At 38.0% G+C, this 22,373-nt stretch overlaps 1 protein-coding gene across 1 annotated transcript in view; it reads right to left on the bottom strand.

Annotated features, from left to right (window-relative positions):
* Positions 1-22,134, bottom strand: part of LOC143300379 (guanine nucleotide-binding protein G(s) subunit alpha) — a 42,056-nt gene extending 19,922 nt beyond the window's left edge. Inside the window, exons 1-5 of the mRNA XM_076613996.1 lie at positions 21,797-22,134; positions 21,594-21,666; positions 21,312-21,366; positions 13,668-13,787; positions 7,349-7,446 (exon numbers count right to left, since the gene is read on the bottom strand). Coding sequence (XP_076470111.1) covers positions 7,349-7,446; positions 13,668-13,787; positions 21,312-21,366; positions 21,594-21,666; positions 21,797-21,923 — 473 coding nt within the window. The 5' untranslated portion in view covers positions 21,924-22,134. The remainder of the gene's footprint in view (positions 1-7,348; positions 7,447-13,667; positions 13,788-21,311; positions 21,367-21,593; positions 21,667-21,796) is intronic.
* Positions 22,135-22,373: the final 239 nt, after the last annotated feature.

Below are 22,373 nucleotides of genomic sequence, written 5' to 3'. Positions count from 1 at the left end.
CTCTCTCTCCCTCCCTCCAAGTCTAGCTAACCTGCATCACTGTGTGCCTTCTGGGCCTGGCTGACATCAACCAAAGTTACAACACTATGCATATTCAAAGTAATTCAAGCCCATAGCCCAGTCCACTGTGCAGGCCATGTTTGAGCAAAAGGCATTTGAAAAAAACCCAAACCCAACAACAAACAAAAAACCAACAACAAAATTCCCCAAATAATATTGCATATTCCCAAATGCAGACTGTTTCCAACCCCTCCACCCCCCACCTCTCACCTGTACTCAGTATTACTGGAGATTTTGCCAGGCATTTCATCATGAATATCCCGGAGACCCCCCCCCCCCCCCCCCCCATCTGATTTCTCCTTCCAAGCATAACCTACCTTCCCACCTCCGAACACAACAGCTGGAATGAGAAATCATGTTTATCATGAAGCATGATTAATTGTAAACCACATTAAAGATTGTGGTCAACCATATTGTACACACCACCCCTCTCCACCTTCACATCTCTGCCCCCTTTCATCCTATCCCCCTACCCCTACCAATTTGGGTCTTCTTTCACTCTGTGAGTGTACGTGTGTGTGCACGTGAGCACCCCCAGCTGTACATGTTTTAACTTGGCAAGTACACATGCTTGTGTGACAGATGGATGTCAATGATGAAGACAAACAACTACCACTCTCCATCTAGACACCACATACCATGATACATCCACACACACACAGTGACACACATGCACATGCACACACACACAGAGGGGTATACACACACAGAAGACTGTAGAGAGAGACATTTCACTTTTTTTTCTGTCAAATACATTTAACTGACAGATTCACATTGCTCACAACCTGGAAATACAATTTCTACAAACAGAAAGTCTTGGTAAACAAACCTGATACCCAAAACAACCATGTTCAAGTAAAACCAAACTATGCAAGTTCTAAGAATAATTTTTTCTCTTACCTTTAGTTTAATCAATTCTAAGACAGAGCAAGACTGACCAAGTCTGGTGAAATTACTCTCTGTTCTCTCTCTCTCTCTCTCGCGTGCGCACGTGCATGCGTGCGTGCGTGTGTGTATGCCCGGTTGTACAAGTTAAAATGTGGCAAGTACACATGCTTGTTTGAGACAGATATCAATGATATCTAAAGCAATGAACTAAAGCAACTACCACTCTCCATCCAGACATGACATACCATGATATATCTGCACACACACGCACACACACACACACACGCAGACTGTAGAGTATATCTGAATTCAGAGACATTTCAATTTTTTATTCTGTCAAATACTGTTAACTGACAGATTCACATTGCTCACAACCTGGAAATACAGTTTCTACAAACAGAAAGTCTTGGCAAACAAACCTGATATCCAAAACAATCATGCTCCAGTAAAACCAAACTATGCAAGTTCTGAGAATTGTTTATCTCTTACCCTTAAAAAGATTTTCCTAAGGCTAGGACAGCCAGACTAACCATACACTTTCTATGAACAGAAATTCTTAGTAATAAAACTTGGTACCCAGGTATAAGTTTTACAAAATTACCACGCACCAGTAAAGCCAAGGCATGTAAGTTCTGAGAATCATTCTCTCACACCTTAAAGAATTTTGTGTGTGTGTGTATGTGTGTTAATTTGAGACAGAGCAAGACTGACCAAATCTGGTGAAATCACTGTCTGCTGTGTGTGTGTGTGTGTGTGTGTGTGTGTGTGTGTGTGCGTGCGCGCGCGCGTGTGCTTGCGTGTTTGTGTGTGTGACACAGATAGACAGACAGATAGTGAAGTACAATCAACTGACAGGTTCACACTCCTCACAACAGAAATTCTTGGAAAACAACTTGAAACCCTGGTGTATGTCTTTCAAAACAACCACGCCCCAGTAAAGCCAAGCTATTCAAAGTTCTGATGATTAATCTTCTTCCCCTTCCTCTTTTCAAAAAAAAAAAAAAAAAAAAACAAAAAAACATTACATATTGCATTTATTTATTTATTACTTTTTCTAAGATTATGAGCAAGAATGCCCAAATTTGGTGAAATCAGTCTGCATTGTGTGTGTGTGTGTGTGTGCGTGCGCGGGCGAGTTGGAGATGGTTGTAGTGCCATAAGCTGGTATAGGGCATAGGATGTGAGACGTCACTGGCATGTGACACCAACAGGCGGGACTCAAGCAGTAGGCAGGCAGGCAACGGTGGGACATTGTGAGTCCCCCCACCCCCACCCCTTTCAACCTCCACCAAAAAATATGTCAAAACTGTCATCACTTGACTGACTAGGCCCACCAAACACTTCACATTCTTTTCTTTTGCCCTTTATGATGGCGAGGGCTCAGAGTTTCAAACTCGCCTACACCTTCGTTTGCAACCACCACCCTCTCATCAGTCACACCCCTCTCCCCAACCCCCTGACACCCCCTCTGCAGCTCTCCCTTCAATCCCTATGGCAAAGATTCACATAACCTATTCTCTTTGAACAGGAATGAGAATTTCTGAATGACAGATGATTGATTATTAAAGAAAAGCGACCTATAAGTATAACCCAGCTTTTGCTCTGTCTTCAGGTCAAGTTGTTTGAGGCTCAAGAGTCGAGGTTGTTAATCCAGGGCTCCTGTCCAAAGATAAGCAAGGTCTGGGTAAATGTTCGCTTGTACTTTGAGTTTACAATGTTCATGCTTGTCGGCCAACAGCGCATAGCTAAATCAACACACTGATTCACTAACCCACCCACCCCTTCCCTACACACAAAATCCCACGCCACCCATTTCTTACCTATATACTGACTCCTACACACACACACCAACACCATAGAAGTTGTAAGCATACTGCTTTTCTTGCAAACCTCGACATGTTAGCAATGAAAGCTGTCCTCCCTTCTACCTGATTTTGCCAATACAACCACCACCACTCCAAAACCCCAGCCTAATTTTGCGATTGATTCCCCCCCCCTCCTTTATTACAACTTTAATCATCAACCTTTTGATCCACATTCTCCAGTTTCCAGTTCTTTCTGTCGCCTCACAACAACAAAGCGCAAGGGAAAAAAGCCTGAAGACAGCATTTGATAGCTGGGACCGGGGTTTAAATTTAGCCACAGCCTTCAGGCAGGGCCCTATTTTTAGCCTTGGCAGTCAGTCATCTCACACCACCACTGCCACAACACCACCGGCCTGTGTGTGCCGTTCACTGAGGGCGAGCAGGGCAACCAAGCTTGCAAAAGCCACATTACAAGTGACAGGCTGTGTGAGGTACAAGCGCCAAACTGCCTGTGGGGGAGGAGGGGGTGTGGGGGAGGGAAGAGGGAGAAGGAGGTTGACTGAGAGAAGGTAGAAAGCGGATTGGGGGGGTGGGGGGAAGGGCTCGGGGTTGGGGGGCGGATGGTGTTAGATAAAGTGGATTTGGGGCGAGGAGAATGTTGGGGCTGGCAATTCTTTTTTGGTGATTGACATTATGTTCTAGTTTTCACCTGGGCATGTGAACTCAATACGTCCACCCACACTCCATGCATTTAAATAGTTTCCACCTACACCCCACGAGTGCTGTGCATTCAGTCTACATTTTTCAAATGGCACTTGCTCTGATTCCCCCTCTTCCTTGTACATGTCTTAACAAGCACAATTACTTTCCCCACAAAACTCCTTAAAAAACAACAACAAAACAGGGGGAGAGAGGGAGACAGAGAGAGAGGAGTAACTCTGAAAAGGCTGCATAAACAGAACCCCAAAACCTTCTACAGATAAAAAACAACAAAACCCCCCAAAAAACAACCAACACACTTAGACATATATTTGAGTAGTGACTGCAAAAGTCTAGAATGCAGTTTGATCTGACTGACGTGTTACTTCTTTCTATGTATCAGTTCACAAAAGAGTGGAAAATTGAACAATCAGTGTTATGTATGGGGGAAAACTGAAGAAGTGCTTCAACACGAAACAGAGAAACTGTCAAGAAATGTAAAGAGGGATTAAATTATTTTTCCATTAAAATGTGTTTTAATTAGGTAAATTATGAAAACAATTTGAAAAAAAAACAAAAAACTGAACGTTTTATTCTGATTAAAAAAAAAAGAAAAGAAAAGAAAAAAAAGGCCTATTACATATATACAATGGTGCTTTTTTGTTGCTCTCTCATTTTCATGAGGGTATTTTACTAAAGTTCTCGAAAACAATACACTTGTGGTGGGATATAGTCACACATTTCAGTACATTGCCACAAGGTATTGTTATCAAACTTGCTCTTGAGGGATGTCAAAACAATGCCATAAAATATCAAACATTATCTACTCTCTCTCTTCTGTTTTACCTGCCCCATTAGCTGTTCTGTTTCAGTGGCGTTATTCCCATGCTGCTTTGCCACTCATTCTGAGACCCCACTCCCACACCCCCACCCAGTCACACACGGGTTTGCATGCCACGGTCTCAGCATTGACAATTTACTGGGAACTATTGACATTTGGTTGCCAGAAGGCCACACCCAGAGAAGACCCAACAGTGTTTTTGAGTCACTTCAGTGGTGATAAATACAACCAACAATGTGTTCTGTTTCAACATGCTTTCAATACCACAGGTCTACAAAGCCCCCAACCAGCAACAATAATTGCTTAGTTGCAGAGCCACAATTAGCGTTGTGAGATCAAAATTATCCTTACAAACCTAGCTCCTCCTTTTACTTCAATGAACCATCTAGATTCCAGTGAGTAAACTTTTTTTCATGACCAGCATGAGGCTGGTATTCCACAATAAACCCTACTTCACCATCGATTCATCTGGTTCTACATTCTGTCCTTAACCTCTAAAAGTTTAACTGTGAACAAGTCTGCAAACATAGCTGTCATCCAACCAAGAGATCCAACAAGGACACGAGACAAGACTGACATACTCAAACAGTGTACTTTATTAAGTGGTCTCTGTCAAAGCACAGCTTTTAAACTCAAGGGGTCGCCTTGGTATGCCTGCTGTTGGACATTAAACTACTAGGGAAGGCATACAGCTTTGCTGTATGATATTTCATCTGGAAAATGCTGACTTTCGCATTATCCTGTACCATCCCCTAACCCCTTGCACACACACACACACACGAAGGCATCTCCTAAACTATTCAACTGCGTGCGAAAAATTATACTGCTGTAAAACACACCTGCCCCCAAATTCCTCTGCTTTCATGGAAAAGCAAAATCTACAACTGAACTGGGGTTTTGCAAACATAACTCTCTGACCTCCAAATGTATAAACTGTTCTCTATACTGCTACAGTTATGACGAGTATGGATTTCCTGGTTTTAAATAAAGATATACTGAAAAAAAATCCAAGGATAACTTGGAAAAAGAAGAAGAAGAAGAAAAAAAATCCAACATTCAATGATTTAACAACAAAAACAAACCCCATAAGGCTCAGTCAGACTCAAAGAGTTTAACAAGTGTGGACATGAATGGCTATAACAACGCCTCCACCATCCCATTCAAACCACCACCATCCGGCACATACATACACACACACACACAAACACTGCATGCATGCATGCACACAGAAACATGAAGCCAGTGTTTGGGCTTCAACATGTAAATTTGCACCAGTTTTGAAGGTTGAACCTGAATAAGCCAGTGGCATGGACATTATAGAACCCAATACAATGTTATGGCAATATCCAACAACAAACAGCATTCACACAATACAGAATTTTCACTGATAGTAATAGCAATCTTAAGAGTAACAAAAGCAAGCTGCAGTAAAACCCCTATCTGAGGTGGGAATAAAGGAACTGACAGTTCTGAAATGGGGGAAAACTGAGAATAGCTCATGCCCCCCAAAGCAGACAGGTCTTTTGTGTTCATAATCAAGTTGGTGTTCAAATTCAGATATGAATAACTATTCTGCTCTAACGCATACAGGAAACATCTCCCTCACCCTAACTTCCCTGAAACAGACCCAATTAGAAACTAGGAAGTAAACAAACCTACTATGAAACACACACACACACACACACAAAATGCCTCCTGCAAATTAAATCCAACTACCTCTGTGAGACTTCACATCAGCACCAACAAGGCTAGTCTTCCCCTCCAAAGACCAAGAACTATTGCAAGCAGCTGCACTGCTTCAATATTTCCATGAACTGTAATTTTATTTACTTGCATACAATGAAACAGACTCTCCCAAACTTTGCTTCAAACCGAGGAAACCATTATATGTGCCAACTTTGAGTTAGATTGGTCAAAGAAAAATGGATGCAACTGAAGTCTACCACAGCTAGCCAGACACACACCCTGATGAAAGGCAAGTCTAATATGGTAATACGCTGCATACATATGAGTTTTAAAATAATTTCACATTCCTTTACACTCCCCCCCACCACCCCTCCCTGTACAAAAGGTCAATTCAAAAGGTTGAAGGGTAAAAAAGATATGTGTAAAATAATTTCATATTGCTTTACACTCACCAGTCACTCTTACAAAAGGCGAGTCTGATGCATAAGCTAGGCACACAAGAGATGTTCTAAAATCATTTCATGTTGTTTTACACACCCTTTTATAAGTGAGTCTATTACACTGGACAAGCAAGAGATTTCGAGATATATAATTTCATGCTGCTTTACTGAGCCCCCCACCCCCACTCCACCCCACCCTCCACTTTTATAAAAGACAAGTGTATCATTTAGGAAAAAAGACATACAAGAAGTTAAAATTACTTTTATATTCTGAATACAAAGCATTCATATCAGACATGATGTTAAACGTTAACAATCCACTATCCCTTCTCCCTTTAATTTCATCTCAGCAGAATGCAGAAAGTGTTAGTACGTAACTTTTATATCTTTCCCAACCAGAATTTAAATGCCTCTTTGGACAGGTCACTTAAAGCATGTGGGTTAAATCTTATTAATGGATGACACATTCTTTATAAAGTAAATAATGTTTTAAAACAAGCAAAGAATATTTTGTAACACACACACACACACACACATATATATATATATAAATATAAAATATCACTCTATATAATACAAGTATAAAGCGAATGAAGACTTCACTTAAGGAGCACACACATGCGCATGATTCACAGTCACTCACCCACCCACACATGCACAAACATCACAACAAGCGACTGGGAAAGAGGGTTGTCCATTACACAAATAATACCTTATAATGAGTGACAGATGCTATTACAAACAGAAGCATACACACACACATACACACACACATACACCCACACACAGAAGAGAACATTAGTACCAACACACACACACACACACACACACTGACAGACAGATACAACCATAATTTCCAACAAACTTGTGCACAAACACATTCTCTCAGTCTCAGTCACACACACACACAGACACAGAGTTCTACTTACTACTGAGCACAGTCTATCAGCTGGTATTCATTTGCCCTCTCATAGCACTGTTGAACTCCTTTGTCTTTCCACAAGATTTCTGTGTGCTCATAGAACACCTGGAGGAAAACAAAACAGGCAACAAAAACAACAATGAACAATTCTATTCTTGAAATGACATCCGCAATTTCTAATTTTCACACACTGTGGGTGTGGGTGTGTGAGTGCACATGCAAGCACATGTGTCACGGATGTTCATGTGTCTATCCTCATGATTACTTGTAAGTTGTATTAGTTGTAATATCATTCTGTACATCTACAGACTTGTATCAGTTGTAATATTATTCTGTACATCTTCAGACTTCAACAAACTTAAAGACCAGCACACAGGCATTCTGAAGAAAAATGGTTAAAAACAGCAAGTCATGAATTTCTTGTTCAATGCATTTTGCATTACTGGCTGGGTCACCACTCTATGGGGCAGCGATGTTGCTAATGCTTGATTAAAAAAAGAAAAAGAAAAAAAAAAGGTGGTTACACTCGAGGCTTGTCCATGCCTTTATGTCTTGAAGGATATCTTAAGCTGTTGGCAAGTCTGTATACATGTACTGTATTTGTGTGAATTTGCCCTTTGGTGTTTGTTATGTTCTGATGAAATGTTCAATTAAATGTTTATTGAAACAAAACTTTCTCCAATAGGTATTTTCTGAACAACACAAGTGTATGCATCTCATTCTTAGTATCTTACCTTTGCAATTGTCATTATCACAATAAATGTGATTTTTTCCCCAGTTTATTAAAAGAAAAACAAAAACTTAAATTGTTAACAAAAGCAAAATAAAACAAGCAAACAAGAAAGTCACACTGATCAATAAATAAAATGGAAGAAAAAGAAATGATATAAAAAAGTAAAAGAAAGATCATTAATCAATAAAAACCAACATAACTCACAGAACAATTCATTCTTCACCTCCTTGCTTGTTTGATTTGTTTATTTCATTATCATTTATCTCAATTCAGGAAGCATAATACTCTTTCACTGACACAGCGTCTGTCTGACGTCTAATTGATGGACATTTTCTTGCTGGACTTAGTGTCTAGACTCAGTGGTTGTGGTCTTCTTCTGTCGTCTTCTTGGTGTTTGCAGAAAGTTTGAGATGAAACTTCAGGGTTTTGATCATATCTGAACTGACCTAGTGTGTTAGTGCAATTGTGCAGTACTGTCATTTACTGTTGTGCATGTAAATATAATATAAAGCATAAAGATGATAATATAACTTATAGTCTTAACATCACATGTGAAATCACATGTGAAGGTACCTCTCTACATGACAGTGAATGGAAACATGATACCTTATTACCCGATACCCGCCCTCTTGAGCTCTGGTTTTGGACTAATACAGGCACTTCAGAATATTAATGCATGGACTGATGGAGTTAAACATTTTCACAAATCTCAGATACAAATTATGCAGTGAACATATAACTGATCACACACTATCTGATACAACCAGCCACAGTCTGCTAACCACTGGGCCAAAAGATCCTCTTTTTTTTTCTTTTTTTTTTTAAACAGCTTTTGTTTCTATTCCAAAAAGTTTGAATAAAACAGCTTGTCAAAAGATAAGTAGCTTGACACAGGATGACTGCTTCAATGAGTAACAGTCTATATAGCTTTGTCAACTAATTCAGTCTTTCAGTTTTAGCCAACAATAATCAATGGAAGAACTCCTGAAAATTTTGTTGTAAAACGTTCACCATTTATTTTGAAATCATCTGGATATACATATACCCACACAAACTGCTTTCTTCAGTGCCATTCAAAGCATTAACAACAAAATATGCCACAAGTCAATTCTTTGTATCCCATGTTTAGGAATGGAATATAAAGAATACAGGGGAACTTTATCACAGCCAAACCACAGGGTATCACCACCATTTCAGATTTCAAATCAAAATATCATTCCACTTCCCCCTTCCCCACAATCTATGCAAGAATTGCATACACATCCAAGTGAATATAATTCTGTATTATATTTATAATATCAAAATAACCTTCAAGTGTACCAATGGTGTACCTACAGTCCAATATTCCTGTGATTTTTTTCTTGATACATACATGACTTCTGTTGTGTAGCAAATTAGTCATACTCACACATCTGAAAAAATACAACAACTAAGAATTTAAACCAATAAAAGTATACTGATGTGCATACCTACACTTGTGCATATGTACACTTTTATCTTTTACAACTGAGTCAACCCAATATTGTAATGATAGAACCATACTTCACTGCAAAACAATAAACTGAATAATGATGATGAGTAATATCACAACAACAACAATAATAATAATATATAATAATTACAGAAATAAGATGATTTTGCTACTAATATCGTATTTATTACTATTAACTAATTAAGTATTGTAATTCAATTTGAACAGCATTCAAAACACTAGTAGAAGTAAAACAATAATGAGGAATAGAGCATTAAAAGATAAGTACAGCCTAAGGGATAAGTGACTTACTGAGTTAACTACAACTAAAGCAATCTCAAAGGAAAACAACAAGAAATAAAACAAGTAAAATAAGGCACAATCAAAGTCCAACAAGAAAAAGAAAACTCAAACCAAACCAAACCAAAAACCAACCAAACAAATGAATAGGAGTGGACTAAACAAGGCATCGTCAAAATCCAACAGTAACTTTAGTAACAAAAATAAAATACTTTCATAATTCCAAAACATTACTGCGCTGGCATCATCTTATAGAATCCTATCCAGATGGGAGCCTGTAAAATTTAAATAGTTATGATATCAAACATGTATGTTAGTCATCAAAGAAATCAGCCAATGTACTAAAACTAGGAACTGAAACTAGTGAAAGGAATACAATAACCACTTATTCATAAAATAACTATAAATTATGAAGAAAAAGCACCAAAGGACACCCCCCCCCAAAAAAAAAAGAAGACAAAACACAACAACAACAAAAAAAAACATACAAAACTGCCAATTCATGAGAATTCATCTATTCTACAACTACAATCAGTACCTATATCCAGTGTAAGTGAGCAATTACAGGGTTCACAGGGACAACTCAGAGCTAAATGCAAGGAGATATCAACGATAAAGAGATTTCAAGTTTTCAAGGAAAACCCAAAATTCAAGGGTGTAACATGCAGACATTCTGAACCAAAATAACATATGATTCTTGCATTTGTACCTTGGTGCTGAAAGCCTGCTTAACTCTGCTGAACCTGCTCATTATTAGCTGGTCATTGGCCAAAAGAACACCTCTGTAATTAAGTATTCAGGTCTGACTGTCAGGGACCCTTGCCTCAAAAAGTTGCACATTTTCATATTATCATCAACTGAAGCTATTGTGTCTTAAAGTTAAAATAAGTTAAATCGCGTCAGAAGCTGTGATGAACTTACAGATGGCAGAACCCTTGATTCTGTTGCACTGACTGCCAGATTTCTTCTTCTTTTATCATTATTATTATGAGCATTTACAGCTTAACCTTGAAAATAAGCCCTAGGCATTTACAAAATATAACACATAATGTACGTAAATATCAAAAAGGAAAAATTGAACACTAGATTAGTAGATACCAAACATTATTAAAAATTATTCATCCCCCTGCCCCCACTCACACACCCACAATACACACAAGCACACGCGCACGCACACACACAAATAATAGCACACAATCATAAATAGTACACAATCAAAAATACAACTAACAAATTCTGAAACTGTCAAAACTCACTTGCTCACAGTCATTCCAGTTCATACTGGAAAGGGATGAGCTGTTGACAGGGATCGCGTTAACGCATGTTTTTCGCGTATTTGACGCATTTTGATTTTCGCTGACGCATTTTCACAGCGCTCACGCGTAACACTTAAGCAAAACAACTTTTACTCCAAGCTGTATCAATGCAACTTTAGGACTGACTTGGCAGCTAGGTTTGCGATACTGAATCAGACGGTACAAGACAAAGTGTCTGTGCATGCGGAGCACTGCGAGATGCCTACGTGACTCTTAACAGCTACAGCCAATTAACAGAGTACGTGCGCACACAACACTGCTTAGCTGACGAGTTTTGGAACGGAGTGGCGTCATTACAGGGCGTGACCAGTTTCGAGAAAGCCTGCAAAGTTGTCATCATGGATTATGACGCAATATATCCTGATTTTGCTGTGCTGGCGAACATTGCATTGACAGTCCCTGTCAGCTCTGTTCCTTGTGAGAGAGGTTTCAGCTGGCAAAATATGATCAAAACTGCTGACCGATCAAGACTGACAGATGCGCATGTGGACACGCTGTTGCGCATTGCAATGGAAGGTCCAGCATTGAGCCAGTGCAACGAACTGATTGTCAGGGCTTGCGGTGAATTTCAGCGCCGACGTGAGCGGCGAAAATAGGTGAGTAAACCTTTGATTTAGTGTCATAGGTCTGACGCAATTCTGACTCTAACTTACGCGTTTTTTTGCCGACTTTGCGTAAGCTGCACGCGTTTTGAAAAAGTCTAGCGCGATCCCTGTGTTGACAATTCTTCAGGAGGGGAAAAGCTGGGTCTTCTGACTGGATTTGAAAGATGGGTGACAGAGAGACTGAGGATGTTGATTCCAAAGGATGGGGGCTTGGAATGAAAAATTGTGTTGGCCATACATTTTGGTTCAAGCAGTGGGGATCCTTAGCATGCGGGTGTCTGTTGAAGAGCAGAGTTGGCGCAAGGGTATGAAAGGATGAATGAGATCAGAAAGATACTATGGACCAGAAGCCTCAATGGACTTGAAACAAAGAGAGAGACGACTTTGTAAATAATTCTTTCTTGTACTGGGAGCCAGTGTAAAGCATGAAGGAGAGGAAAGACGTGATCAAATTTAGAGGAATCAATGACAAGATGAGCAACATGGTTCTGGACTTTCTGAAGCCTAGCAATGAGGTAGCTGGGTGAACTGACAGTGACACGCAGGGAATTACAAAAATCCAGGTGGGACAGCACAAAGGTGCAGAGGAGAGCTTTGGTTGCATCTTCAGTCAGATGATGAATGGATGCAATTCTGCTAATTTCAAAGTAACACAGTTTGCATATATTTGCAACATGCTGCTGATAGGAAAGAGACTGGTCAAGTATGACAAGATTGCGGACGGAAGAGGAAAGAGGAATGCCGGTGCCACTGAGGGAGACTAAGGAAAGAAGAGAGACTTGAGTGGCAAAGTCTTTGTGGGATGATAACCATGATTTCAGTTTTATCCCCATGTAATCTTAGCTTGTTTTCAGTCAGCCATGTCTTCAGATCAGAGATGTAAACCTGAGTAGAGTCAATGAGAGAGGGAAGGAGAGACGGAGGTCCTGACAGATACAGCTGGTTGTCATCGGAAAAGCTATGGTGGGACAACGAATGATGATTCACAATGGTGGAAATCGGATGTGTTGGAGAACAGAATGGGCCCAAGCATGGAGCCTTGTGGCACACCAAACTGTACGTTGGAAGGGGAGGATGAAAGACCGGAAACAGAAACAACAGTGGACCGGTCAACAGTGGACCGGTCAGACAGATAAGGGCAGAACCATGGGAGAGCAAGATCGCACTTCGCAGATTCCAAAAGTGCGATTCAGACAGATGAGGAGAATCTGATGATCAACAGTACCAAAGGTGGCTGAAAAATCAGGGAGGGAGAGAATAGATATCTCACTGTTGTCAAGAGAAGTTAACAAATCGTTCGCAATTTTGAGGACTGTCTCAGTGCTATGACTGGTGCGGTAAGCCAAAACCTGCCTGTTTTTGTTTTTAGATTTGTTCTTTTGTGTAATGAACAGCTGAAGTTAGTTTGCTGAACTAATGATGTAGGTCTAATTCTTTCTCAGTCTTTCAAGTGAATAAAAACAACTGATGTTTTCCTATATTGTAACAAGTATGTCTGCTGTTGGCTCAATTTTTGAGGGATTTGCAGGAGATAAAAGTTACAAAAAAATTCATCAATTCACTTTAAGTAGATTCCTGGGCCTTTAAAAATGGTAATGAGAGCTCACTGACTTTCAAGGAGTGTATGAACCTTAATTTACATTAAAATATTTGTTCCAATCTGCACCCTCCCCAACATTCCCTACTGCAAGAAAGCTTACTTATACCAGACGGTTTCATTTAAAATCATTTACTTTTTGTAAATTAAAAAAAAAAAAAAACCATTCATTCCAATTCAATACATTTGCTTAAAAGCACCAATACAGCATAAACCCATGAAAGGAAAAAAACAACAAACAACCAAATAATGAAGTATCCCTAAAGCCCAAGACTGTGAAAGAGCATGTCTGCCAAATACTCACCGCTGGGTAGTCAAAGTCCTGCTGACTGGCCACATCCTGAATGTAATCCACTCTGAACTGGTCGTCAGGATTCTCTAGTGTCACAGGTGGGTTCAGAGTGCCCATGGCTCCAGTTATTGTCTGTAGGCAAAATGCAGCTCATGGAACGAAATTCTAAACACATGCTGAGTTCAAACTGACAGCACAAACAGTTAAAAACAAAGACTAATTTAGTAATTACCCTTTTTTTAAATGCCATATTCGATTATTTTCCATAAAGAATCACTATAAATCAAATTATAAAGGCCCAAAACTTACTTAAATCCTTTAAAATAAAGAAAGGAAAATCATAACAACTGAACAAAAACAATTCTAGATTTAACGGCAAACAGATTTATGGGGGTGGGATGGGGAGTGGGTTCACTAGCAGACTTTCACAGTTTCTACTCCAGGTTTAGCCCTGTGACTAACATGTTATGCAAAACAGTTCAACTTCACTAAGTTATTCATAACAATTTCCCAGATTATATAACTATGCACTGTATGATATGTGTTCAAGACAGCTCAGGGGAGTGTGTTACCTGAGCCAATTCTTCAACTGGCTCAAGTTAAGTTCTATTCACTCAAGTGATATAATTGGAGAGCATGTGACAAGGCCCATGTGTGCCATGTTTAAGAGTGTGTGAATGTATGTGTTTGTACAGTATGTGTGTGGAAGAGAGAGAAGCCGACTAAAAAAGGCAGATTAAGCCAGTGGGTAGGGGGAGTAGAGGGGTGTGGTGGTGGTGGTTAACCAAGGTAAGTGTTTTAAGTTCTTTCATATAAATAATTCAAAAGACTCGATCCTGTATCCTGACACTGATTGGTCAATTCATCAACAGATTAACTCTACTAATGATCATTAACTTTGGTGGAAACCTAGTGCACATTACGATCACTGTTCCTTTGTTTTTAAATTTTTTTTTATATTGTTTTATAAAAATGATACTGACCAAATATCATTTCTTATCCATTATCGAATGCTTTAGCAGAAACTCAACTTGCTCTTTTAGACAACAGACAGTGACACATAATTGTCCTCTCTACACTGCTTATTTTAAAAGAAATTTGTTTTACATGTACACACACACAACCTATTTTTTGCTTTTGTTGATTTGTTTTTGAAATCAATGTCCCCCTCTCCACCCCTATTCTGGACTGTTGAAAAAGAGAAGAAAAGAACAGAATGGAAATGGACCATCTTCGTTAGCATAATGTAGAACAAACAGCCTGGGATTCTCTTGTGTTACTCTGATGATGCTGTTGGGTGGATTTCCTACTGGTACATGCGCAACTATTTCAGGCATTCAGGACAGCAGACAAATGTCACATTCGTGACCGGGTTCAATTGCAGCAGCCTACGCAACCACAAGCATTCTATCCAAACAATGCACAATCCCTCTGTTAAGTGTGTCAGCTCTTGAACATCAACAACATTAAAACAAAACACTAGCAAAACTGGTCTTTTCATTTGACATGTCATAGCTTTTAGCCCAGCCACATAGAGGCCATCTTTGGCTAAAAAAAAAAAGAAGAAAAAAAAAAAAAAAAGAAGAAGAAAAAAAAAAATTATATATATATCAAAAGCATTCAAAAAGATGTCCAAAGATCATTTAAAAATTTCAACACACATACTGACATAGTTATAGTATGTGACATGCACACACACAATTTTTTTTGTTTGTTTTCAAATACAAGCAGCTAGCAAGAAAACTGAAGACTGATGTGAAAATAATTCAACTTTCAAGTATAATTTTCAAAAAAGGAAGGAAAAAAAAAGAAAAAAAAAAAAAGAAGAAGAAAAGATCTGCTTCCTTCAACAAATGATATTATGATAATGGTTTCAAGGTGGAACATCACAGGGAAAATGTCTGAATCTCGTTACTGTTTGGGCAAACTGTGAAATCTTTTTACATACAGTATCAAACAAATTTTCAGGTTATATTCTTGAAATTAAAAAAATAGTACTTGTTAACCTGTAAGTGTAACCATCATAATTTTTTAAGCGGAATGAGGGTGGTTCATTCTTAAAATCTGGTGGCGTGTGCATGACATAAAGACCTGCCTCTGCATGTGAGAAACAACCACCGCCCTGTTTCCTCCTGTAACACAGTCCTCAGAAATGACTTAAAGCTCACAGCTGCATGCCTCCACTGAATGTGTGGGAAAAAAAAAAGTTGTCATTCAAACTGCTTTGTACTAATTGTAGCAAAACATTATAATTTCATATTTAACATTAACAATTTCAGAAACTGTCAAACTAAAAGTCAACCAACACTGAATGATCTGTCTTCTATGTTTTGGTCAGAATGGCCCAAAGAGCTGATCGAAAGTGAGCCAGAAAACTGTTGGTAAAGTATTTTTGACCCAGAACCACAGTCCAGTAAACTCCACTGCACTGGAGCTGTCACTGTGTCAGGTGACATACACACATGAATAAAAAAGGAAAAAAAGAAGAAGAAGAAGAAAAAAAAAGAAGAACAGCTTTGTGCAGAAAGAACACAACAAAAGCAATCCATTCCTCTGGCATCATTGCTGAATATTAATACTACCGCAGATTTATTGAAGATAAAAGTTAAAACTTAACTCAAAGAGCACCAGGAACACCCAACCACACATGCAACAACTTGTTCATACCTGTTTTTTGTTTGTTTTTGTTTTTAATCACAGCAATGTTGGTCCCAAGGTTCTCATTTTATAGAAATGCTATAAATCTAAAATGTCCAGCTCTTAAAAACTAATTAAGCAGGTATTTATATCAACAACAATCAATTAAAAAAAAAATGTATCAACAACATTCTCATTTACCTAGCATCAACGTGACCAAGCACAAATGATGTCAGAATCAGATTAATGAAATTGAAAACCACTGGAACTAAGTAAAACTGCAGAAATTTAGTCCCAATGGGCCATGAACAATATAGAAAAAATAGTTTTAAAATGTAGAGAGGATTTTAAACTGATATGTCAAATGTCACACTAATGTAAATGTTGAAACAACACAGCAACCAAGTAGATTTTTTTTTTTAAATCCACTATTATTGTATTAAGACTAATGAGTCCATGAAAAGCTTTTAACTTGAAGTATCTAATCTAGTGTTTAGAAGGTATCACTGTACAAAATTATTTTTTGAAATTATAACGTCATGTGAAACAAAAGCTATCATAATCTTTGTAGACCCGATGGTAAGATACATACATACACAATGATTTTTTAAAATCAATTTTCATTCTTGTCCCTAGTAAAACAAAGTCAGTGGATATTCAACCAGGCTTGAATGGTCTTGATAAAAGTGGACTTTCTAAGGTTCTTGTAAATATATCTGAAGAACTGAAGTTTATAAAGTGCTAAATATGCTCCACTGGTGTGCAGGGCAACAAATCGAATTTCTTTATCAGGCTATGTATGATTATGAACAATGACTGCGACTAGTGTGAGTGTGCTAAAAACCTATTTTTTAACAACTTTCTCAATATGTCATCAAATTACAGAGATCAATGCTCATCTCATGAAAGTGTTATCACTAGTATCAGCTAGGGTACAGGGCAATAATTAGTATGAAGTTCAGCATTTTTCAAACACTATGGACAAATAAATTGGAATTTTTGGAGCTCTACTGATTAAATGACAGAGGCATCAAACTTAGGGTCCCTTGTGCAACACATGCTGTCCAGCACTGGCTGAAATATTGGTGAAAAGTGGCCCACGTTTATCACCAGAGCAACATATATAATATCACAATACACTTTCCCAAAGCAGACCAAAATGTTTAAACTTTGATCTGACAAAAAGAAAAGACTATGATTTTTTTTAACACTATGGCTATTTTGTGTTTCAAGAAAATCCCTTAGCAGTATACGCACACAAGACTGGTACAGTGGTGGGTAGACAATCATCACAATGTCTTACATTGACTTGAGAATCCATACTGAGTCAGTGATTGAAAGTGGAAGGGGGAATAAAATCACAGAAAACATGATGTGGTAACCTCAGTGTTCTGTTCGCCTCGGTTGCAAATGCCAGGGGCTTTTCAAAAAAGCCCCTGATAATTCATATTCATTTGTATCATTGCTGTTAATTAACATCTCTCTCCCTCCCCTTCCTCCACTCTTTGTACTCCTCTCCCCTTTCATTCACACACACTTTTCCAAACAATCCCACATGTTTGTATTCGTGTCCATGTATTAGTATGTGTGCATTTGCTATCCTAACAATTGAAACCATCAACGTTTCTGCATATTATTGCAAACAAATCTGAACAATTAGCTGATCATTTTCCAAGTTCATACAGGGTGGTCTAATGACACCTGAAATGGGGAAAAGAGAGCAGCAACAATCTGCTTTCAAAACTTCTAACTTTTATTCACAGTAAGACTAAGAGTGTGCAATATATACATTCACTTACAAATAAAAAACAAAACAAACATGATTGGTGTTTTTAAAGTTGTAGTTAATAATATAAAAAATTGTGAAAAGTTGTGTTTGTTCCATAAGAAAACAACAGTTTTTTTCACTGGCCAATTTACAACATGCATCAGCATGATTATGTGATTAATAACAATCTGAGACAAAAAGAAGAAGAAAATCAACAGATGTTACACCATCATTAATCAATACTTTGTCAACTCATTACTTTCATATAGATCTCCAAATGCTACTGTCTGCACTTTGCACCAACTTGCCAAGGCTTCTCAGTCCTATCCAACAACAAACTAAGTTAACTATAGATGCAATAATCAAAAATAATAAATACAATTAGCCAATCAGTTCAGTTCAGTGGAAATATATTGTATATATATATATATATATATGTATATTATATATAATATATATATATATATATATATATGTGTGTGTGTGTGTGTGTGTGTGTGTGTGTGTGTGTGTGTGTGTATACTTTTTTGTTGTTGACTTTGTTGCTTTTGTCTTTAGTTTTCAGACCTTGGATGTGTAGAAAGGCACAAAAAATCTTTACATCTGAATAAAATATGAAGCATTTTGCCAATGAAAGAAAATGTTCTAACCAAAGCAAGCAACCAGTCAGATATGATCAAGAAAGGTTCGTTTTTAGTAGAACAAAAATTACAAGTTTGACACAGTTGCTGAAATTGTAAGTGACTATTCTAACTGAAATGTATAGACCAGAACTGGAAGAACAGCAAAGTTAGAGGAATGTAATCTATCAATCTTTTGAACTCCTAGCAAGCAGACATTTTGGGAAAGTGAAAGCTGGAATGAATTAAACTCAGCTACATTAAGACCCTTGTTCACTGGGGATCTGTAACACCTTTTCCAAGGACAATACTTTGCAAACATAAGGAGCAAAGAAACTAGCATAACATTCATTGTTCCCTGTCTGTGCAAAGAACATTTTGCACAAGTTTGCAGGCAAAAGAGCAGGCTTTGCCTTCTTTTATGAACAAGAAGGTAAAATACTACTGCTACTATTAAGTAATAATAATAATGGATACATGTTGAGCGCTTTCCTCCCAAAGAGGGAAGCTTACAGTGCTTTACATTTACAATAAACATTATGCTGAGGGGTTCAGGGTATGTACTCATGTATAACTAATTTCTTCCAGTGAAAACTTTAACTAATGGAGAAAATACTGAAAATAATTTCATACTTTTAGTATAAATTATTTAAATGCATGAGCCCATGCCTACAACATATCTAAATTCTAATGGTAAATTATAATAATGGCAATTTACATATAAAGACAGATGAAAGGTAACAATAACTCATCAAAAGAAAAACAAATGAAACTATAAAGTCCTTCAATTCCAACGTTAAACTTAAAGGAAATGGGCCAATAGGCACAGTCTATGGGCCAACAGGCACAGTCAATTTGATGAACATTTTTATTTTATTTCTACTGCACACTTTCATTTTTAACTTTTTTAAGGGAATGTAGTATGTACACTTTAAATTTTTCTTAAAAAAAACAGTGAAACTACTTTAAACAAAGTAATAAAAATTAAAACTTTTGGATCATCTTGAAGAAAGCCTGCCACAACTGCTCTTCTTTAATTAAAATCCCATTGGCCAACAGCTTGATTAGAATCTAAAGAAAGTAACTTTACTTTAGCTGTAAGTTAGAGAAAATAACATCAATTCCTCTTGTTAAATTTCAGTTTTGCCCAGAATACAAATTCCAGATGCAGCATGTAGACTTGTAAAAAGAGTCTTGAACTGACTTAGTCACTATTAATTTAATATACAAAGGAAACATACATGCACTGATACAGTGATACACAAACATATACCAACATTAAATAGATATAATAATTATAATGTGAAAATTCCTGCAGAAATGCTTTGTATACATTAACAGAAGAGAGAATCCTTTAAATAAAACCTGACAATTGTATCCCTGGAAAAATCTATTGGGAATGTAACTGCAACAGTGTTTATGAGCTCATGTTCTGAGTCTCTGAGTATGTGTAGAACCACACAGATGATATTGTATGCATGATTCATTGATTGCAATGTGAAACTTCAATGAGCAGGCTAGCACACATGAAATAACTTGTCGCCACCCGAAGAGTGAATTATGTAAGCACACATATTCATGCTTAAGTTAATATAATCATACAGTATGATAAACATTATTAAGAACGAAGCAAAGACTGAAACTCACAAAGGACTGATGAAAAGAGGACAAGTGGATTTGTGTAGTATTCTACTTTCTTTGAAAAATTTTAATACTATTTTTTAGTCCAGAAATCATGAAGTCTTATTAAAGATGTTATGTTTGTTTACGCACACACACACACATTTGGAGAGAAAAAAAGAGTAGACTTTCCAATGACAATCTCATTGTTGGAGATGTCTAGATAGCTTTTCACAAAGTAATTGTTTATTTGCATCTAACTGTATTGCAACTAACGGTTGTTTGTGGACTGTTTGTGATTCACAAATTCTGGCAAACTTGTGTATCACTAGCATATGACTGACTACTAAGTGCGGTGGGTTTACATATCATGGAATGTATCACTGTATGTATGTGTCACTGAGTCTTGGGCGTTTGCATTCATCAGTTCAAGTATCATTTTCAATATATGTACATACTGAACAAAAGCTTTTCAGCTGTTTTAGTTTCAGTTTATGTAGGCTTGATATATTTTATGAATCTTGTTAACAAACAACAACAAAAAACAACAACATAGTTCTGCAATATGTTTTCATGCTCAATACAAGTAACATGGCAATACCATGATTTACATTTGACAATATTTGAGTATATCAGCAGATATGTGATACTTAACTCATTCTACCAGTTTGCGGCATCTTAGCAATGGGCCATGCATTATTACAGCTATTCCACTTCTGTATTTGTAAACAAAAAGTCTGCCACTGAAGTGAAATATTGTTATGGTGATATGTGTACAATGCTAGTACACGGTATGAAACGTTCTGTAAGAACCTCATGTCTTCACAAAATTAAAGCATTCTCGATGCTCGCTTGCAAAGGCATTGTAAGTGCGAGTCTTCAGCTTTCACTATAAGCCTACACAATCAGTTTGCAGCCATGCTAGGTAACCAGATCCACTGAGATCCGCCATCTTTAAAGGTTGGATGAACCGAAAGGGGTGACAGGTTGTAATAAGGTACGTCTACTCACCAAAATGGCGTCACGAACATTCCTCTTGATGTCCTCTATTCTGGATTTTCTTTCACTGCAAGGAAAATGGTAATTGTTATGGTTGGTTAAGGGCATGGAAGAAATCACGATCGAAAAAATATAAAAACGTCCGTATCGCGTTGCAACCCCGCCTACCCCCGATCCACAATTTGGACGCAGTCACGCATGCATAATACGGTCTCTCCAATTCCAACCGTTGATCATAGTGACTAGCCTTGCATTCATTGAAACAAACACAATAAACAACCAAACAGTACTTACTCTGCACCAAATCCATTAACGTGTAGAATCTTCATTTGTTTGACGATTGTCGACTTGCCAGATTCTCCAGCACCTTGAAATGGAACACAGAATGGAAGCTCATTAGGCAAGTGATATTAGAATAATCTCTAATGGCTGAGCTGAGAAATAGGTCTCAAGACATAGCAACAAAACATTAGAAATACGCCGTTAGGCTCACTTACCAAGTAATAACAGGCGATGGGTTGCCCTGTATAACTGTTTATCCTTCTGCAGTTGCTTCTCAATCCGCTTGTTTGCTTCTTTCCGCATTTTATCATCTTCGTCTTCTCTCTTTCGAAAGCACCCCATGCTGTCCAGAATGGTAGCTATTTTTGCCAGTTTGGAAGGAGGAATCCGCAACAAATCAGCAAAATGGTATCCTCACACGTGATAATACAGCCTCTGTGCCCACACAAGCAAGGCCAGGGCTAAAAGGCACTAAATGGCCGCCCTAGCACTGAATCGCCGCGGCTGCTCATGAAAGCATACACTGTTCGTGCCGACATAGACACAGCACACATCAATTTGACAGCGCTGGGTGGGGTTATCGGCTGAGGCATGTTGGGAAAATTTCAACAATATCGATACCCATGAAAGCATGACGTAATGCGCATTTTCAGGATTGGGGTCGGGATCTGATTGTTAAAGCGAAATTTGACATGAAAAGGGATTCGTATTGATGTTTTCATTTGTACCATAAAAAGGAGAGAGAGAGGAAAGCATATTTTTGCTAACCTTATCTGCAGAAATGCCACCGAC

Source organism: Babylonia areolata, chromosome 26, assembly GCF_041734735.1.
Source record: "Babylonia areolata isolate BAREFJ2019XMU chromosome 26, ASM4173473v1, whole genome shotgun sequence".
Classification (NCBI taxonomy): Eukaryota; Metazoa; Mollusca; class Gastropoda; order Neogastropoda; family Buccinidae; genus Babylonia; species Babylonia areolata.
This window is presented reverse-complemented; position numbering and strand designations above follow the sequence as displayed.